We start from the raw sequence: 22,485 nt of genomic DNA on the forward strand, positions 1-22,485 counted from the left end.
ACATTTGAATAAGAAAAGATAGTGTATGCATTTTTCATATGCTCTTAAAAAGGTGCCAGAAGGGTTCTTTGGAACAGTGCCATAGAAGAAACATTGCTTGTTCCCTAAAGAGAACTTCATTTTATATATATATATATATATATATATATATATATATATATATATATATATATATATATATAAAATAATGAAATTATCTTTAGGGAAGATATATAAATATAATATTTAATTATTTATTTTAGGGGCATTTATACATATTATAGTGACTCCCATGAGTGACTTATTATACACTTTTAGATAAGAAGCATCTCATTTAACTGGCTTGTAACTCACTATAACAATTTAGCTCTGCCCGTTCATTCTGTTTTAAAGAGTGTGTAAACCTGGACAGGTTGTGTTATTTTTTATTTATTTATTTATTTATTTTTTTTGACTACAAACAGTACAGAGCAGCCAGTGCATGTACAGACACATGCATTTACTGTAAATAGCAGTTTGTACGTGGCTGAAGTAGGGGTGTGTGGTATGACGATATCAGGTCGGGAAGGATAAATCAAATCAAATCAAATTATAGCGCTTTTCACAACAAAAAGTCGTCACAAAGCAGCTTTACAGAGATCCGGGTCCAAGCCTCCTATGAGCAAGCCAGGGGCAACAGTGGCAAGGAAAAACTCCCTCAGCACACGAGGAAGGAACCAAGACTCATACGGGGAACCCATCCTCCTCGGGTCGACACCGGAGGCAGAACAGAACAGAAGTAAAAGTGAAACAATGACAGATGAAGGAGTTATAGTAATGTAAATGTAGTATATTAGTGATGTATGAGTCTGAGGAAGGAGAAGGTGATCAGGGATTCTGTGTGAGTTAAAAGTAGGTGTAGAGTTAATTTGAGATAAAACAACATGGCCAAGGATGATAGTGTAGATGAGACAAGGCCAGGATCTTGTAAAGGATACACATCAGGGCAACACCCGAAGAGCAGCAGGATATCTCAAAGCATGAGAGAGACAGGAGAAAGAAAGCCAGACAAAGGGAACAAATAAAAAGTTTAGAGGTTAGTAGGGTCATGGTAAAGAACGGGCAAAATTGTCCTGCAAAAAAAGCTTCCACGGGTCAGGCAAGAGAATTCCAGCGACAGACAGCGTGTTGGCGGTTACTAGAAAGCTAACTAAAAAGCTGTAGCTATGGTAGTATGACAGGGTTAATACAGAACAGTGATAATATGAAAACCAGCTCGAAAACACTAATAGAGAAGGAGTAACCTGAAAGTGAATGATTAACCAAAAGCTTGTTTGAAAAGGTAGGTTTTTAATCTAGATTTAAAGATTGATAGTGTGTCTGAGCCCCGAACAGTAACCGGAAGTCTATTCCAGAGTTGAGGAGCTTTGTGAGAAAAGGCTCTTCCTCCTGCAGTGTTTTTCTTAAAGCGAGGCACAAAGAGTAGATGGGCATCCTGTAAACGAAGTGTACGTGACGGGCGATAAGGTATGAGAAGTTCAGTAAGATATACATCAGTCAAATGGGCAGACTCTCGGGACACCGATAATGTTAGTCAGTACTCTTAAAATATATGACTACTGAATTAAAACCAAAAGGATTCATTACTCCATACATGAGAGCTCTTCATTGCCAAAATAAATAAATACATAAAACACGGTGGTGCCACGAAGCCTGAAGAGCACACAAGCGGTTAACACACATAAAGCATACTATCACTTACATAGTTTCAAAATGGCCTTCAAAACAAGACCAAAATTTAAATCTTTCCTTCAATTCACACATTAATAATCCTCATGTTTGTATAAAGAGTACCTGCAAAAAATAAATAAATAAATAAATAAAGTACAACCAATAAAAAAAAAATTTAATATGTTCCCCGTGGATCTCTACTATGGCCGTGTAGCTTGGGCCCTCAGTTTTAACATGTCAGTCAAGTCTGTAAACCAATCAGGGGCGATGCTTGACCAAGGAGACGGGGAAGCAACCATGCTTCTGTGTCTATCAGACAGGCACTGCGAGAGATGACGCAGACATTTTTATATGGCAACAACAATCAAAACTAAATTTTCAAATCTTAGATCTCTTTCACTGTCTGTCCTTTCCCTACAGAGACCATTTAAACACAGGAGGGCAGGGAGGGAGGTGGCCTCACTTTACAGCCAATCAGGGAAAGCTCCCACCTTTGTCTGGCCTTAAAAGGGAACAGCACTGGGCTAGAAACTAAGTTAGTTAGACTAAATATCAGAATATATCTACGTGGGTCAGAACGTTTTTTTCTGTTTGGTGAGGGTAAAAAGCCATTGGGAGAGGTGCATGAGAATAGTTTGTCAAGGAATGGAAAATGTTGCCATTAAGCTTTTTTTTCCTGCAGTAAACCTAATAATTTTCCTTATGGAGAGGTTGAAGATTTCAAAGAAGATTCCAAAATAAATATAAATGTGGCTAAAATGTTTTGTTGTTTTGATCATATTTTCACCACTAAAGGTTAATTTCAATAACTTTAAAAGTTCTGAAGGCTTTTCAGTTACATTACATACTCAAATCTAGAGGCAATTTTATGAAGTAATTTCAGGCAGAAAAAGGGGGGGGGGGGGTTGGGGGGCTACCTGAAGTGTTAAGTTAAAAACCAGCATGAAGTTTAACTTGTCTGTAAGTTTGAATTACCACAGAAACTCATTTGTAACTTCAGTTTTGTAGCATTTTCGATAAAGCACTTAGCCGTTTCCAGATTTTGGAGACATTTCCAGCGTGAGTCATCTGAAATTACCCACCTATGGAGCAGGATTAGAGCAATATCCTCATTTTGGTTCCTGCTTTTCAACATTTGGAGTTCTCCTTGTTGTCTAGACAAGGCAAATGTATTTATTGGGTACCTTTTTTAATACATGAGGGCAATTCAGAGTGCTTTACGGAGTCTAAGAAATGGTAAAAAGCAATTAAGAGAAAGAATAGGAAAAAAAAAAAACTTAAGGCATTTAAATCAATTAAAATGTAATTAAAGTGCAATAGAAAAATCTTTATTAAAATGATTCAAGCAATTAAAATGGTATTATAAAAGAAAAAACACTAAAGTGCTCTTCCAAAATAAAAAGAATGTTTTCAGTCTTGAGTTAAATGTTGGGGCTCTTCTAATGATCTCAGTCAGCAGGTCCTGTTTAAGAGCAGCATAGTAGCTGAACGTTACTTCTCCATGTTTAGTTTTTACCTGATGCAGGACTAACTGACTAGTTCCTAAATATCTGAAAGTTCTCTGTGGCTCATCTCAGATCTGATAAATATCAGAATATGAAGGAATTTATCAGCAACACAACCTTAGTCTTAAAAAAACTGACTAAGAAACAGTGTTGTTGTCTTTGTAAACACATTAGACAGATTTCAAACACACAAACAGACTGGAGAGTTAGAAAGTTGTGAGGAAATTGGATTTGAATAATCTAAACTTTATAAAAAGTGTTCTTTGATTAATTGTGAATGTGAATTGTTTTACTGCAAATAATTACTGAGGATTCTTTCACTTTTAAGAAATCTGGTTATTCTTTATTTCTGTTTTTACCATTGTCTCCTAGTTTTTGTTCTCAAATTTTTATGCAATAATTTTGAACTAGTTCCTCATGTTGAATTTTACATAAAAAGCGTGAAGCTGACATTTCCTCAACCTTTCCTGCTCTGCTGGTTGAAAGTGCTGCCAAAGGTGTTATTCTTTTCACCCAGGACTTAAAAGGACTGAAAGCTTCTTTTGTGGAGAGCAGCCATGTCTTTTTAACAGCGGCTAAACTGTGGATTTAATCATATTGTTCCTTTTCAAAAGAGACAAATGCAACAAGTAAGATTAGACACACTTTATCATGTTTGTGTGATGTATGTGAAAATGAAAGGTCACCAATCCCCACAGCCTGCCAAAGGTTTTGTAGTCATGTGAAGCATTTTAATGCATTTTAGTTACCTGTCTAAGCAAATATTAGACATTTATGAGCAGTACTATGCATTTGTCTGTTCTAGTGAAGTAAATGGATCATGAGGCTGGAACCAACTGTATGATTACCGCCTTGTAAATGAGCATGAAATGTCTTAACTACCACGTGCCAAGTCTTTTCAAACTCATTGTTACAAATAAATCACTGGATTGCATCCAAAGTTTATATTAATATTCATTTTTTTTATTCGCTTTGCTGAGCCTGTGTGCCACCTCCTATTTTCGTCTGCTTGTGGGATTAATTATGTAGTCTTCTCTAGTCAGCTTAAGTAGATTATCGTCTTTATGAGGCATGTATATGGAATTTTTGTCCTTACTCTTATAAGATTTCTTTTCAGGATGATGGGGAATAGTATTGCTTCCCTGAATGTAAGATTAAATGATTTGATTAAGTCACATTAAGTAAGTCTTGAGGTTCAAACAACTTCTGTGTTTTGGCAGGGAAATGCTTGGAGCAAAGGCTTCTATTAAGCACCTGAAAGCCTTTTTAATTGCTGTCAAATCCCAAAACGCTTCATGTTTGTAGAAAAGCTCTAGTCTCTAATTTATTTCTGTATTGGCTTTTGTCTGTGTGTGGCATCATGCTTCAATAAGGCTTCAGCATTTTTCTTTTCCTGCTCAACATAATTCATCATGTTATTGATATTCCTCATTAGCTCCTTTTGTGCTAGAGGGTCAGTGACAGGATTGATGGGGTCAGGTTGAAAATATGATGCCCTATACGTTTATAACAGTTCCAGGGAATGCTATAAATAATTTATTTTTGATAGTTGTGGCATTGCTTTCTTATTTTCATAAAATGTGCATCTAAGTGAAATAAGAGCATAAACAATTATGTAATGACATGACGTGCCCCAATTTGTTACCATGAATTAAAATTATTTTTGAGTTTCAGGCTTGAATTTCAAATATGTTATTGTAGTAAAGTTTGAATCGATGAACATTTTATTTCTTAATGTGTGAGACTGTTTGAGCAAAATAATAGGAGGTTTTATACCTGTTGTTGCTGTTAGGAAAGTATTGATCATTATTAGTAAAAGCACTGTGGTTTCATTTTATATTTATTCTTTTACATTTTCACAATAAACTTTGTTGAATTAAAATTTGAAGCTATATTTATGTAATGCATGTACTTTCATATACTATTTGGATATGTTTTTTGCAAATGAATGTTGCTGTACCAAAATATCTACATGTAGCCTTAATTTTATAAACGTTTTACTATTTTGTCATAGCCATGTTCTTATCATATTGCAGTAGTGCTGTTTTTTATAGAAAATGTCAGATATTTATCACCACATCTATAATGCAACCCACTCATTTTCTCTTATTGGATTTAATTCTGCTGCAGAGCCTAGCATTGAATGTTAATGTGGCAGCATGTTAGAAAATAAGTTAAAATTGAGTGTGTATTTAGTACTGCTGTTTATTCACATACACTCTGATGCTTACTCCCATCTATCACCCATCTCAGCGGCCTGTAAAACAACACGTTAATGTCGAATTCAATTACTGTGTGGCAGTCATGGGTGGATAGATTTCAAGTATTTACAGTGGTTTAGAATTCATCCTTCACCCCAAGTCATAAATGAGATCACCTCTTTAGAGCATGTAGTCATGGAAATTTTGTCATGGACAATTTTCACCATGGGACTTTCCTAGTGTAGTACTTGCTGGTCCTGTATCTGCTGTTTCTAGGGACAAAAAGCTTAATAAAAGCATATAATAAACAATACATTTTTTAAGATGGTTTGTTTAGAAAATGTTGTAATTAATAATATTAATTAATGATATTTGTTAAATGACACACTTATTTTTGCAGTAAATTAGCTTAGATTAGTACTTCATTTGTCATGTGCAGAAATTCACATTCACGCTTTTCCTTGGCTTTTTCTGGTGTGGGTTCTGGTGACCTGCATAAGAAGTGCCTGAGGGACGAGAGGGGCTGTTTCTCACAATGCTCCCCCAGTCTCCTTAAGGCCAGCTGCATGGCTGTAGCTTCAACCCCTCCTTTACAACAGAGCCCTGTTCCTGTATATATCTTTGTGCATCCTTTTCCTCTTTGCTGTACATATTGGCACAGAATCAGTAAGCGCTTTAACTTTGAACTTTTTGAAATTATGCTGCCTTTAAGGACAGGAAGTCTTGAAACAACACAAGTATGTAAGTCTTGTGGTGATTTCTGACAATGCATTGTTAAAATTGTAAGTGACATTTGTCTTTTATTCAAACCCTCAATTTAACCAATAAACACAAATGTGTAATGTCTGCTGATTTTTAAAGATGCTTAGTCTGACAAAGAAACGTGCCTCAAGAGTCAGACTTGCTAGTCTATTGCTTTGCTCATATGTTGGGATTTTCATAATATTTATTCATTGAGGAGAAGAAACGCCAGATCAGAGTCAGGGCCCTTAGGCAGCTCTTAGTGTTCAGTAGTCCAGTGTTGATTTTTGTCTTGTATTCTTTTTTTTTTCCCTTCCCTTCCCTCTCTCCTCATTCTCCCCCCTTCTTCAGCTGAGGAATTTTTTGAATGCTCTATTTTATCTAAAATATTTGTATGCCAACTCGGCTACGAAAACAAAGAGCAGAGTACAAAACATAGAGTTTGGAGGACATCATACTCTGCTCACTTTGCAAAACAATAGCTAATGCCTGTATGCAAAAAAAAGGGAAAATATAAAGTTCATAAAATCTTGGCATAGCTGTTTTTGAAATTTTTACTTCTGTAGCTCAAATTAAGTTTTAAATATATCAGAAATCATTCTTTCACCTTTTCCGTTTTCTTCTTAGACTTTAAATATTTTTTTTTTATTAGAGCCTTTTTTTAATAAACTATGTATCCCGATGTTCAGCAGTGAGTGTTAATGGTAGTGACAGCCTGACCTGTGTATATTATAAACTGGTAAAAGTCTCCTTGTCCCAGCAAAGACCCAGAGTGACTGGAATCAAAAGCACCAAAGTAGAGGAATAAAGGGGGCTGTAATCCTTGTGCTGGTGTTATCTTTTGTTCCAGGCATTCTATGATGAATTATTAACACAGCATTCTGTTTGGCGTTGTTCTGTAGTATCTTGTACCACATAACTTAAATGTAGGCAGTAAAGACAGTTTAAGTCTGATTTCTGGAATCACAGAAACAGAACACATTAAGGGATTGCATTCTAATATTTTAGCCCTGGAGTGCTACCCTCCCCCAAAACACATGGAACACATCCAGTCCTCCAGCAATGCCTTCTTTAATCTCCAATTTGTTTCTGTTTTTTGCACCATATCAGCTGCATTTTGGGATGGGTCCCAGCTAGCTAAAATGCCTGGCAACTGTAACCAAGGGGCAGGGATAGCTCGGCTTGGTCATTGGTCTGTGGAAGTGACTTGAGGCACAGTGGCTGAGGGTAGGGAGGGAGAGAGAGTGAGTGGGGGGAGGGGTAATATATGAGGAGATGGGGAGAAAAAATTAGGGCAGGGAGCTGTTTGAGGCATGAGAGCGTGATAAAAACCTTTGATTAGTTTTGAATGGGAATTGTTTTTGAATGTGTATCTGGAGGAAGCTAATGAGAGAATAAAGGAGGAGAGGAAAAAAGACAGAGAAAGAAAGAAGCATGTTTGAGGAGTTGTGAGGGGAAGAGGACCTCAGGTGCAGCCCAAAGAAGAGGGCGGGGAAAGAGTGTGTGTGTGTGTGTGTGTGTGTGTGTGTGTGTGTGAGAGAGAGAGAGAGTGAGCAAGGGAGAGAGGTTGGCAGAGAGAGAGGGAGGGAGTGTGTGAAACAGAGACTGAGCAGGAGAGCGAGAAGGAGGGAGTGAAAGGGGAGAGGCAATTGAAAGCCACTCGCAGCATCTATTTCTCCCTGCACCAGCAGTACAGCTCTGGTCATCTGTGCTACCTGTCTGCACTATTCCTCATCATCTTCCCCTTTAATTTTTGCAGCCAGTCAATTTATCTGCTTTTTTTTTCTTTTGGAAGACATTTAATTAATTTTTCCAGTTGCTGATTAGAGTCCCGCGGAGTACATAACATTCATCGGGGGACTGGTGTCAAGCTGGTGAGCCGCAGGTCGGGAGGATAGCTGACTGAAGACGACAGCATTGGCGTCTGGATTCCTCCCCTTTATTTATCTTAAGTACATTTTATTTTGTTGCCTTCTGTTGTTGCTGCTATTTAGCCGAGTAGACCTTTTGACAGAACAAAAGGATGGAAATTTGAAGATTAACTACTGCATGGGCTTCTGCAAAACCAAACATGTTGGTAGTATCACAGCACCCTGGGGGTGACCAATAAGAGGATATGCCAAGCTCTTTTTTCAAGAAGAAATACTCGCAAGAGGAATCTGTAGTTTGCTCACAAAGAGGGGAAAGAAGGATGCACTTATCATGACTTGCCCATTGTTCAGGACGCCTGAAGAAGTTTTATGCAATAGGCAGGAACCCTTTGGAAATACTGATCACATCTCAAATATGACCTGATTTTTTTTTTATTTGCCCCTTCATATTCAACTCGTACTTTTCTTGACATTTACTTTCATGGTTTTGGAGTAAGCAGAGAGAAATCTCTAGTGTGACGCTGCACATATAACACACAATCCTGAAATTTTAATTACTTTTTTGTAGCCCAACCGGACAACTATGGACCATAAACAGAGCGGTCCCAAAGCAGTCAGTGGGAACAAGAGCTCTGACACAAAGTCCCAGTGTGCTCTGTGTTTATCTACAACGTGTCTGTGTTTGGATTTTGCACAATAGAAATCCAACAGAGGGTGTCCAGACTGGCTGTGAGGTCCTCATTCCAAAAGCCTCTTTTAGAAACGTAGCGCGTGTGTTTATTTCCAACCGAGGAATCTGTGAAACCAGTTAAACTTTTTTTTTTTGATTTGTGGTTTTATGCTTATCAACAGAGAAGGTATGCCCTACCAAAATAACTATTCAACAGCTGTTTTTAATAATTTATTTTGAAGTAACTTATTTTGCAGAAGAGAGATTCAGTCAAAAGAATCCTATTTTTTTCTTTCAAGATCTTAGTTTAGTAGTTTGAAAAAAAGGAATAGCCTCAGTGCATTATAAGCAGATGTTGATGTTCATATAGGAGCAAGTGGATAGGAAACAGCTTTGTCTGTTTTTATCATAGTGATCCATTATCAATGTATTTATTTATTTTTTCTCTATTTTACCCTTGTGAGGACAGTCTAGAAATTCAGAAGACGCTGATGTTGCAGCATGCTGTCAGGGGGAGATCTCTAAGCTCTGATAAACAGCAACCAGCGACTAGCTTTCGACAGTTACATGCTGCTCTTTTGGGTTTTTCACCATTTTTAGAAGCAGTAGTCTTATTTTTGTGAAGGATACACCTCTCTCTCACATTCTAGCAATTAAACATTTCTGAAGAATGACAGATTTTTGGGAGAGAATTGGACATTTTTCATTGTTTCTCGCAAGCTTTGTTGAATTATTATTTTTTTTTATGCTTTTTGAGAATCTATATGAGAAGCAGAAGTGAGATGTAAAATAACGTTGCAAGAGCTGTGTTTGCAGAAGGAGATTATAGACGAGGTACGGTCAGTCTGTTTTGACGGTAGAACCAAGGAACCCTACCTGGCTGGACAGGGCATAGGACAATGAACCAAACAGCATTAATCGCACCAGTCCTGACTGGAAACAGTAGTCTTGGAAATACTTTCAGAATGTCTCTGAACCACTCTTGTCCTTTGGGCTGGGCACAGAATGAAGGCATGGATGCTTGTGTCTTAGAGACTGCAGTTATTGTGCTACTGACTGTCCTCATAATTGCTGGGAATTTGACGGTCATCTTTGTGTTCCACTGTGCCCCTTTGCTGCACCACTATACTACAAGCTATTTCATCCAGACCATGGCTTATGCTGACTTGCTGGTGGGGCTAAGCTGCCTGGTGCCCACTCTTTCCTTGCTTCACTACCCAGCTGGTGTTCAAGAACCCCTCACCTGCCAGGTCTTTAGCTATGTTATCTCCGTACTCAAGAGTGTCTCCATGGCTTGCCTAGCCTGCATAAGTGTCGATCGCTACCTGGCTATCACCAAGCCGCTCTCCTACAACCAACTGGTCACACCATGTCGTTTGCGCTGCTGCATCATCCTTATCTGGATCTACTCGTGCGTCGTGTTCCTTCCATCCTTTTTCGGCTGGGGTAAGCCAGGATACCATGGGGACATCTTCGAGTGGTGCGCTAATTCCTGGCCAACCTCAGCTCTTTTTACTGGCTTTGTGGTGTGCCTCCTGTACGCTCCAGCAGCTCTTGTGGTCTGCTTCACCTACTTCCACATCTTTCGCATCTGCCAACAGCATAACCGGGAAATCAGTGAAAGGAGAGCACGCTTTCCCAGCCAGGAGATGGAGGCAAGCGAAGGGGGGCACCACACAGGCCATGGGCCAGACAGGCGCTACGCCATGGTACTTTTCCGTATCACCAGCGTCTTCTACATGCTCTGGCTTCCCTACATCATCTACTTTCTCCTGGAGAGCTCCCATGTTCTGGACAGCCCTGCACTCTCCTTCGTCACCACCTGGTTAGCGATCAGCAATAGCTTCTGCAACTGCGTCATCTACAGCCTGTCCAACAGTGTGTTCCGGCTAGGCATGCGTAGGCTTTCGCAGACGCTTTGTTCCTCCTGCTCTTTCAGCCCTTGTGCCCATGATGACAAGGACTTTAGAGAGCCAAAGCCTAGGAAAAGAGCCAACTCCTGTTCAATCTGAAGAATTTTTGGGGTTGAGCTTAAGCTGCTAAATATCATAGCACGGGATGTGTTGTAAAAAGAGCAAGGGTTAGCTGTAATGAAATAGTTTATTGCAAAGTGATTTAAGATTGTTGAAAAGGTTCTCAACTTGCTGCTAAATACCAAATTGTATGTAAACTCTCCTTTTGTATACAAGCTTGTGGATGAGCATTACTGACATTCCCTGTAAATTATGCAGATGCATCTACCTTGCCCATGTAAATATAACAAAATTACCGGTGGCCATGACCTGTTTAACATATCAAGTTTTTAGAAAGTTTGTAAGCAAAAATATGGAAATTTCAAAGCTGAGGTCACCCCACACCTGCCCCCAAAGAGTAGGGGCTAGCTGGATGCGGTTATTGATGTCGCTGTCTAGATGCAGATTGCACCTCTTTAGTCTGACACGTGCTTATTGAATATATCTTGTAGGTCTACTGTTTTTAGATACTGATGAATATATTTTCTACATTCTGTTACATCATATACCAAACTGGCTGCTATACAAGGAAGATTGCAGCTTAGGGACATTCTTCACAAGTGAACTGTTTTTATTTTGTCATACCAAAAGAGGTTTTGTCAGAGTAGAAAAGCCGATCTGAGCCACATGGCACAGTCTCAGTCTTTCCTTGCAAAAACCCTTGCTAGTGTTCTTTGTAGAGCGAATTGTGTCTTGAATGGTTTTGAATGAAGTGACAGTAAAACAAAAATACTGTTTCAGAAGTATGGAGTAGACGTAGCTGAGTCGAACAAGGTGTAGCAAAGGGCAAAAGCAATTGAACCAAGACACTTATTATTAATATGCATTCCAAATTATTATGATATTTTTAATATAAGGATACTAAAACATTACATACGCACAATATTAATGATGCCTGTAGTAGTTGTGAATTTGTCCTTAGTTCTCAGTGCTGTATACCTTGGCTATATAAAATAAGATCTTTTTGCCTGCAGTAATTCTTTGACCCCCAGAAAAACACACAATGCTGCAAATGTAATTTTTTTTTTTTTTTTTTTTTTTGTTTAATCAGCATATAGTTCACTTGAGGTTCACATTTCCTGGTATGCAAGCAGGGGTCATTTTGTTTGCACCTGTATTTTTCAATATAGATTTAACTCTGTCTGTGCCTAAGGTATATGGAAAGGAACTTGTGTAATATTTTTTTAAACAAATGTTTTTACTTTTATGCAGTAGGGAGTTTTTCATATTAATTTCTTTCATATTCATAATAACTTATTTTCTTGTCTTATAACTAGTTATTATATTTCCACATTTATTTTTTTAATTCAGCTATCTTTATGGTGAAATGGCAAACAGCGCACCTCGTTAAAACAAATTTATAATTTTATGTATTATATATTTTTAATATTTTGGTATGTTGTTTTTGCTATATGGATGTATTTATATCAGCAAAATTTGTTTATTGTAGTAAATTTTCTTGTTTGCTTTTATTTTAAAAAATGTTTTATCTATTGTAAAAGTTTTGTTCTAATGGTTTACTAACTCCACTGGTGTCCAAATTTGTGATTTTCATCTTTCTACTCAGTCTACTGGAATTTCGAGGAAACTTTTTTATAAATTAAGCTGGATTGACGCAAAAATACACCACAAACAAGCATTTGCCCTCTCTAAATCCTGCCCCCAAATCCTTTAATAACAGAAGCAGTTCATGCTAATGATATTATTAGCTAACATTGATGTATTTTTTTCTTTGCAAGAGGTAATGCTTAATTAGACTTTTGAGTGTTCTCTACATGTACATGTTTTTAAGGGCATTTCCAAGAAACTTTTACACCTTACTTAAGTTACCACCATAGACAATAAAAAATCTTTAGGCTGGTTTAGGAAATATACACTGTTTTGAACTATATTTACCCCAAATTTCTCATGATTGTCCCTGTATCTTTGTATTCTTTTATAATTTAAAAAAATGCATAAACAGAAATTAGACATGTGTAAATGTTCTTCACAGCATTTTGAGGGAAATATCTTCATTTAATTTCAGACCTGAAATAGTGTAGATTGAGCAGATAACCTGAAAATAGTTGCTTCTTATTTACAGGTAGCTGACTGCTTCTTTGTAAAATAGTGTGGGAGGAATAAATCGTTATATTTTTTGCGTGATGTATTGACAGTTACATGAGAAACAGTTTCTGTTTTTGCTCTTTAGTGTAGTCCTATATTTGATGGTGGAAGTCTTAACCCTGTAAAATAAAAATAAAAAAATTCTGGACTTCACTGCTCCTTGCATCACAGAAAACAAAACTACTAGCCTAGTAGATGTGCATTAAATAAGTTAAAAAAAAAAAAAACAAGACAAAGTGAGGAAAAGAAAACCATTATCCTCTGCCTTGAAGTGCAATCGTGAGATTATCAATTGCTTTTGGAATAGAATATTTTGAAACATAATTTATGTATTTATTTATTTATTTATTTTGTAATGTCCAAATGGGCATGATGCAGGATAAATCAGAGTGTTTGTGTAGCTGTATTTGTATTCCTGTACAGCTCGTGTATTTTCCCTACTGAAGTTGTACAACTCTTAGATGATGGCACATTCCGTAGTGTAAGTGGAACTAGATTGCTGATGTTTATTTAAATGTTTATTGCTTTTTTTGGACATAATTTTAGCTATTGTTTTTCAGGAAAAACAAATTATATAGCATATATTTTTTTAATTTAAACATTTTGTGAGAGACTGTGGTTTTGCTGTTGCTGCCAGTACAATAAAATTGAACACAGAATACATGCTTTACTTTGGCTGAACATTATTAATTTTGTGACCATTAATTTGAATTTCTGCAGTGAATTTGAGTGTTTGTGACCTCTGTGCCCTGCCTTTTATGGTTGTGCACCAAATGAGTGCCAGAAATAGATAAATAGCATTATCATAATTATCTCCTGTCAGTGAGATAATCACTAGGCTTTGTGTGAATATAAATTATGGCTAAAACCCTGTGCGTTAAAATGTCTTCATCATTTAACCCTGTAAATAATCTAATTCTCTGGAATGTTCTTGCCATGTGCAGCCATTAAATTTGGTGCCACAGAACAAGCCAGATGTCTGCTGTCCGGTTGCAACCAGCACAATGGTCTTGCAGTAACAATGCCCAGGATTAGAGAGTTGCACATGTCGTACAGGTGTTTTAGCCTCACTGGTCGTAGAACAGTGTTCCTTGGCAGTCACAGCCTGGCTGCACAGCAGGGTCCTCTGTCCACGCCTGCTGCTGGAAAGGTTATGACTCCCCATCAGATAGGAAATTAGACCGATGCAGTTAGTCGTGGAGGAAAATGAAGTGACCTTTTTTGAAATCTAATGAGCACATCAAATGTTACCATGATCATGACAGTCTTTGTACCTCAGGTCCATATGAATAAACCATGAGCATTCTCAGTGACCACTAAATGTAAGACCTGACCCTTGGGCTGCTTCAGGGAAAGTTTGACTTTACAGAGCCAAGACTTGCTATACTTTAAAATGGGATGTTGATACTTCTGTAACAATTTCACACCAAGGTTGCACTAGAAAATTACTCATGCCTTGACAAATGAAATAAAATACAGAATTTTTCAATGCTTAGTGAATCCATTTCTCGTTCCAGCTGGTGATTTTTGCGACATTTAGTTTTTCAAATAATCTGCAGTTTGTTTGTTTTTTAAAATATATTCAAAGTTCAGTCCTAGCATTTGATTGGATTTTATATTTCTTACAATCCTAGCATATTTAATTGTAAGTTCATTATTAAGAAAACACTGGCAGCTTAATTTTTTTTTTTTTTTTTTCCCAGATTTTCCTCCATTTTGTCCATTTTCCTTTTTTAGTAATGGTTTTCTGACAACTACATGTCCTTTTATACCCATGGTGTTGTTGCCTACTCTCGGAGAAAAAAAGGACAGAGACAAAACTGTCCTTGAAGGTGTTTGCAGAACAGAAAACGGATACTATTTTAGCTGCTGTAGGCACACTTTCTCATGATAATTGAGGACTATGGTAAACAATTTAATTTTTCAAGTCTTTAAAATTAAAAAAAAAAAAACATCCTACAGAAATAGCACTTGTGTATTTTTTTCACATCTGAAGCAAGAGTTTGATACTTTTTTTTTTTTTTCAAAAATTTCATTTTGATATTTAATGACAATTTTGGCAGTCTACCAGGTCTTGCACAGTCCTTAAGTGTCCAAATTTCTATATATTATTTCATAATTAATCTAATGCTAGGTAAAATCTAATAATATACAGGTGCTGGTCATAAAATTAGAATATCATGAACAAATTGATTTATTTCAGTAATTCCATTCAAAAAGTGAAACTTGTATATTATACTCATTCATTCAACTAATGAAAATCCCAAATTCAGCATCTCAGAAAATTTGAATATTACTTAAGACCAATACAAAAAAAAGGATTTTTAGAAATGTTGGCCAACTGAAAAGTATGAACATGAAAAGTATCAGCATGTACATCACTCAATACTTACTTGGGGTTTCTTTTGCCTGAATTACTGCAGCAATGTGGAGTGGCATGGAGTCGATCAGTCTTGGGCACTGCTCAGCTCTTCTGCATTGCTGGGTCTGGCGTATTGCAGCTTCCTCTTCACAATACCCCAAAGATTTTCTATGGGGTTAAGATCAGGCAAGTTTGCTGGCCAATTAAGAACAGGGATACCATGGTCCTTAAACGAGGTACTGCTAGCTTTGGCACTGTGTGCATGTGCCAAGTCCTATAAGAAAATGAAATCTATATCTCCATAAAGTTGGTCAGCAGCAGGAAGCATGAAGTCCTTTAAAACATTCTTATAGACAGCTGCTTTGACCTTGGACCTCAGAAAACACAGTGGACCAAAACCAGCAGATGACATGGCACCCCAAACCATCACTGACTGTGCCTCTCCTCTCTTCCTCCTGACTCTGGGACCTTGATTTCCAAAGGAAATGCAAAATATACTTTCATCAGAGAACATAACTTTGGACCACTCAACAGCAGGCCAGTCCTTTTTGGAAGCGAGACGCTTCTGACACTGTCTCTTGTTCAAGAGTGGCTTGACACAAGGAATGCAACAGCTGAAACCAATGTCTTGCATACGTCTGTGCGTAATGTTTCTTGAAGCACTGACTCCAGCTGCAGTCCAGTATTTGTGAATCTCCCCCACATTTTTGAATGGGTTTGTTTCACAATCCTCTCCAGGGTGCAGTTATCCCTTTTGCTTGTACACTTATTTCTACCACATCTTTTCCTTCCCTTTTCCTCTCTATTAATGTGCTTCACACAGAGCTCTGTGAACAGCCAGCCTCTTTACAATACGTTTTGTGCCTTGCCCTGCTTCTGTAAGGTGTCAATGGTCGTCTTTTGGACAACTGTCAGGTGAGCAGTCTTCCCCATGATTGTGTGGCCTACAGAACTAGATTGAGAGACCATTTAAAGGCCTTTGCAGGTGTTTTGAGTTAATTAGCTGATTAGAAAGTGGCACCAAGTGTCTTCAATATTGAACCTTTTTGCAATATTCAAATTTTTTTGAGATACTGAATTTGGGGTTTTCATTAGTTGTCACTTATAAACATCAAAATAAAAGAGATTAACACTTGAAATATATCAGTCTGTGTGTAATGAATGAGTATAATATACACGTTTCACGTTTTTAATGGACTTACTGAAATAAATCACCTTTTTTGTGATATTCTAATTTTATGACCAGCACCTGTATATGCATTATGTTTTCCTGGTATTTTTGTGTTTATATTATAAAGTTTGGCTGACTCGCCCTGTGAAGGACTGGCACCCCCTCCAGGGTGTATTCCCGTCTTGGGCCCAATGATTCCAAGTAGGCTCTGGACCCACCGCGACCCTGAACTGGATAAGCGGTTACAGATAATGAATGAATGAGTTTGGCTGACTCAAACCAAAAATTAAAATTGGTATTAATTGAATGTATTTTACATAGTTTTTAATTTTTGTTTTGTTTTTGCCCCAAAAACAAAAAATTAGTGTAGGTTTTTTTGATAGTGTTGTTTTACAATGATAATCCTGGTATAGTGGGTTTTGTTATTGTGGTCTTGTAGCCACTTGAAATAAGATATGCTCATGCCTTGACGAGAGGTGTCTGGCTGCCTTTGTATAAGCCCTCTTAGCAGACAGGGAGGGATAATATGGGTTGGGTTAAGCTTATGTCATTTGTTCATATGCATATAGTTTATGCATGCTTTGACACAGACACATGCTAAATAGGACTCTCTATGGTCATTAAAGGTTTGTGCAGAACAGAAAACAGAGACTCATATTGTAGTCACATTTTCTCATAGTAATTGAAATCTGAAATTATATATATTTTTAAAAGATGTATTCAATTCTTTAAGAAATGTTTTAAAATATCTTATATAAATAGTTACTTTTGCAAAGGGTTAAATGCCAGAAACTGTTATGTTTTAGAGCTGATATAATAATTTAACTTTCTGTACCTTTGCTTTCACTCTGTGAATGACGGGACAGTGACAGTACTTTAGTTAAAACAGGGCATCATTTTAATTCAGTCTTGTTGCTAACCCAATTTGACATTCTTCTTGTCAGCTGCTCAGCATGACTTCTCTCATTGGGAGCCGTCACTGCTGTAGCCCTCACACCTCTGACAGAAAAGAAAGCCTAATGTCAGCGTTGCACGTAGAATGGTAAAGACCTGGCCTGTACCCTGTGCTGTAAGTCCTAGAGGTATAACTATGTACTGCACAAACAAATATAACATTTTTAAATAAAACATATTTTTACTATGCCGTGAACAAAAACCATGAATATTTCACTGTTTCTAGGGGTTAGTGATATGATGACAATAGTTCAGTACTTATAATAACATAATAAAAAGCACATTTTCAGTGTACGTGTTGCTTACCACAAGACTTTTCATGTAATCCTAAGCTCAACAGGACGCCAATGCAGCAGCTAGAGAATAGGTGTAATATGTGCTGTACGCTTGGTGGAGGTAAGGCCCCTAGCCTCAGAATTCTGGATATATTGAAATTGATTTAACAGTTTATCAGGAAATCTGTAGAACAATGTTACAATATGTGAAAAAATCAAAGCAGTGACCAACATTTTGGCATCGCTTTCACTAAGCATGGGACATGTGTGCACTATTATGCAGAAGATAAAAAGCAGTTTTAGTGAATAGCTTAACATTAGAGTCAAAGGTGAGACCCGAATCTAGGAGGCAGCCAAGATTCTTAATGAAACACTGCTTTAATATCAATATTCACAGAGAAATCATGTACATGAGAGTGCTGTCTTTGTTCCAACTAATAAAACTTCAGGTTTGTCTGCATTCAGATATATGATATATTGTTGAGTAAGTGCTCATGGTATTTCATTTGTTTATGCATTTCCCATATTACCTCTTAGAGCAGACATTAATAATAATAATAATAATAATAGTGTAGTTAACCATCAATGAATTTAGTGAGCACTACAGATTTGAAACAGACTGCCCTTAGAAAGGCAGCTAATCTCTGTATTTAGTTTTATGTCATTCCTTTTCACTCTCTTACCTATAGGCTATGTAGTGTCACACATTTGTTCTCCCTGCCTGTCTTTCATTCATATTCATGAACACAACCAAGAGAAGCTTACAGTCCAGGCTGGTGAATATTTATGAAAATCCTCTCCATGCTGTATTATAAATTCTGTTTAATATTAATCTCTGCTCCAAAAGAACTTCTCCCCTTTTCAAAGGGTTCTCAAGGCAGGGAACAGGAAGAACACCTGTCCCTCTCTGAGTGAAATGAGGTGAGGCAGTGTTTGCTAATCAAAGATGAAGTGCTCGCTCCTCTCCTTACTCACAGTGCTAATCCCCCTCCTCTGTCTCTTTAGGTTTAATGGTTGTTGCTAATTACAGCCACTTGAATCTCAGTCCTGTGGTTTGGATTGTATTCCGAGGGCCGGTGTGAGTGGGATTTGTATTCAGGGATACCCAATTTATTCCACAGCACAAATGGCTAGCGCATATGGTATACGTCTAGATACTTAAAGTGCACCCATTGCCAAAACAACCATTGAATTGCGAACACAGTTATCGTGATCTCCATACACTTTCAGAACACTTTCACTGTGGTGGTACATTTTGCTGTCACTGTGGTGGTGCCCTCAAGGGTACATATTAAGTACCTTTAATTAGGCAACGTAATTGTACAGGGAACAGATACACGGAACAGCCATAACCTTATGACCACCTCCTCCTTTTGACCATTGAAAACAGGGTGAAACTGGCAAACAAAGTATGCACAGGAATAGAAGGACTACATCCTGTAATTGTAGAACTACAAAGAGCTCCTGTTAGAGTGAATGGATAGTGAGTGTAAAAACAAGGACGTTATCATAATGTTATGGCTGACTGATGCATGTGCACAGCACTTGTATTTTTAGTATGACACTTAGAATTTGCAGCTGGTAACTGAAGAATTGTCCAATTTGACCTTCCTTTGTTTAAGCTCCTTTTTTTTATTTTGTTATCTTTTATCAGGTGCAGTTGTACAGTACAGTGTTTTTTTTTTTTTTTAAAGACAACATCAGCAAAGAACAGTATCTTGCAGAACAGTTGAATTTCAGCATTCTCCATATGCAATTTCCCCCGGGGCTAGATATTTAATGCCCCGGGGCATTAAGTTTTTTCTTTACGAAAAGACACTGTGATCCATCTGGTCAATAAAGAATGTGAATAAAATATGAATGCAGTGTATAAATATTTTTTTAAAAATGTAGAAACATGCAAAGAATTAGGCTCAGTAAGTCCTGCACACAATCGAATAAAATAATGCACCTACAGGGGTTAGACAATGAAATTGAAACACCTGTCATTTTAGTGTGGAAGGCCAATCTTCATTAATTGCACATTGCACCAGTAAGACCATGTGCATCCAATGGTTCAAATATTGTATCCTGAAGTTTGTGCCGTGTATCAGGATGACAATGCACCAATACACACAGCAAGACTGGTGAAAGATTGGTTTGATGAACATGAAAGTGAAGTTGAACATCTCCCATGGCCTGCACAGTCACCAGATCTAAATATTATTGAGCCACTTTGGGGTGTTTTGGAGGAGCGGGTCAGGAAACGTTTTCCTCCACCAGCATCACGTAGTGACCTGGCCACTATCCTGCAAGAAGAATGGCTTAAAATCCCTCTGACCACTGTGCAGGACTTGTATATGTCATTCCCAAGACGAATTGACGCTGTATTGGCCGCAAAAGGAGGCCCTACACCATACTAATAAATTATTGTGGTCTAAAACCAGGTGTTTCAGTTTCATTGTCCCCTTTAAGTTTCATTGTCGGTTTCATGGCACCCTTTAAATCACAGCAATCTAAAATAAAAAAACCACTGCATCTAACTTGACAGCCAAAACACACACACACACACAGTACCAGCATTCCTTATTGAAAACAAAATTGTTACAACATCAGATTGATTGGACTCTTTATTGGATAATTTACTTGAAAATGAAGTGCATTTTTTTGTCTGTGTCCCCCTAACAACGCAGTGCCCAAAAGACTCAGATGGAAAATACTGACTTAATTCTCATTGAGAATTTTTAGATGGTGAGAGATAAGGTCAGAATGTTATATTTTTCTCTAAATACTCTCTTTAATCTTGGAAGATTCTGACTCCGGGCACGTGTTCACAGGTCCAAACAGGAGCGAGGCCCACACAGTCAGCCACTGTTAATTCCATGTGAGTCTGAGGTTGTGCACGTCGGAGGTGAGGGGCGCACGAGACACATGAGACCCTGCCACAGCTTTTTTTTCTCCTTCTTCCCTTCCCCTCTTCCTCTTTTGGGCCACATATAAACAAGGTGAAAGCGAACACTAAATGCCAAGGATTTTTTGTTCTTAAGGTGGGTATGTATGGATTCTCCAGCTCAGAGTTGCACTCCTACTCCATGCTGAGAGCAGCTGAAGGGCCCACGACCAGTTGAGACTAACGTTTGCTGATGGCTGCCCACTCGTTGCTACTGGGCTGGTATCATGCCCATGTGAGAATCCCACCATCTGGCCACTTTCAGCATTTTATAGCATAAGAAACTGGAGGGACACGAAGACTTTTGTTGTTTTAAAGTAGAATTACACATAACAAGCTGAATTGTTCTCCTATTAATAATGAGGCACAAAATGAAAAGATATGAAAATATTATTGGTTTATGATTTCAGTCCAAAACTGAAGATCTGAAATTCATTATTTACACCTTAAAATTTTGTATTAAAACATGTAACTAAATGAATCTTGTTCTGTAGCTTCCCTATTTTTCTTTAAGAACACCTATGTCCAGGAACTCTTATTTCATCATTAAGAAGTCATTCATTACATTTTTCTCTGGGGTATAATTATGAGGTAAAACAAAGGCTTAATTTCCTTAGTCATTTGCCAGCCTGTGGAAATGGTGGATAATATAAATAAAAGGAAAATTACTCTATCGGAGGTCTTCTAATCCAGATCTTGGACCCAGTTTCCAGGTCGGGATTTTAAAAATGGCTGGCTGGTATGAAACTATACCTACAACTGTCGATACACCTGAGTGGCTAGGTATAATGTCATACCAGCTGGCCCTTGTAAGAACCCGAACTGGAACCTGGATTCAAAGGTTCGGATTTGACCTCTGGCCTGTATGTACTGTGGACTTAGAATCAGAAATAGAATTTAGAAGTTCCACGCAACACAAGCTGCATTGAACCTGCCTGGAACGGACACTCCGTTTCCATCCAATATATTCCTCTCCATCTCTCCATCTTTCATCACTATCCTTCTCCTTCTATCCTGCACAGTTCTCAGTCAAAGCACTTTTCCATCTGCCCTCCCGCTGTGTGGCTCTTGAACCACGTTCCTCTTTTGAGGTCCTTGTATAATGTCGTCCCTCAGAATGAAAATACCACGGGAGAGCGTGGCTTTGCCCCCAGCGTCTGGTATTTCGCTGAACTTTATCTGCCGGCTCCAGAGTTGCCCATGATAATGTGATGGCCACAGCAGCCTGATCCAGACCGTTCCCCGCAGGCCATCAACATGTCCAGTATTCTGCTGCCATTTACACGCTGTGAATACTGATCGTATTATGGACATAGATTAATTAGTCAGAAAATAAATATGCCATCCCACCAGGCAACAGGCAAATGAGCCATATTCATTAAACTCCTTGACCTCAAAATAATTTTAATGTTGTATATCAGTTATATTGGCAACAAATGCTCTTAGATGGGTAACTAAAGACCTTATTTAGATTGCTGCTATTTATTGCGATGATGTCCTCCCCAGCAGTCTCAACAAGTTTGTGTCCTCATAAGTTGCACAATGACAAGGATTAGTTTCAGTGCGGCATTGTGGACTGTTGTGGTTTTTTAATTGTTTCAATGAAGACAGAAATAAGAAAACCTGTTAAAATGCAAAGTGGGCAGTGATGATCAACTTTATAAACTGATTTTATTGTTATTGTTGCATTCGGATAGGCTCTCTACATCCGCACATATGCACTTCCATGTATATTTTTGTGCTGGCTCAGGTATTGGTCCGATGTGAATCACCTCCTCCTATACACCATGCCAAAATTACCTGTCAGTCAAATTTATTTTTCTTGTAGGAGTAGGCGGTCATTTGTGTAACTGTAAGATATGCAAGAAGCTTGTAAAACAAAAAAGAGGAAACACAACTAATCTGTTTCAATAGCTCAAGCAAGAACCTAGTTGACATATGATTTACTTGTGTGATGTTAGGGTTCATCAGAACTCTGTCTGTACTTTTAATAGTAGTT

At 37.8% G+C, this 22,485-nt stretch overlaps 2 protein-coding genes across 4 annotated transcripts in view; both read left to right on the plus strand.

Annotated features, from left to right (window-relative positions):
* rabgap1l (RAB GTPase activating protein 1-like) overlaps window positions 1-22,485 on the plus strand; it is a 111,247-nt gene that overhangs the window by 31,389 nt on the left and 57,373 nt on the right. The window lies entirely within an intron of this gene.
* On the plus strand, window positions 9,021-11,906 carry gpr52 (G protein-coupled receptor 52). Its single transcript, XM_066648148.1, has one exon. The coding sequence runs from the start codon at window positions 9,577-9,579 to the stop codon at window positions 10,687-10,689; it is 1,113 nt and encodes a 370-aa protein (XP_066504245.1). The 5' UTR covers window positions 9,021-9,576; the 3' UTR covers window positions 10,690-11,906.

This window comes from Hoplias malabaricus, chromosome 16 (genome assembly GCF_029633855.1).
Source record: "Hoplias malabaricus isolate fHopMal1 chromosome 16, fHopMal1.hap1, whole genome shotgun sequence".
In the NCBI taxonomy this organism is placed as follows: Eukaryota; Metazoa; Chordata; class Actinopteri; order Characiformes; family Erythrinidae; genus Hoplias; species Hoplias malabaricus.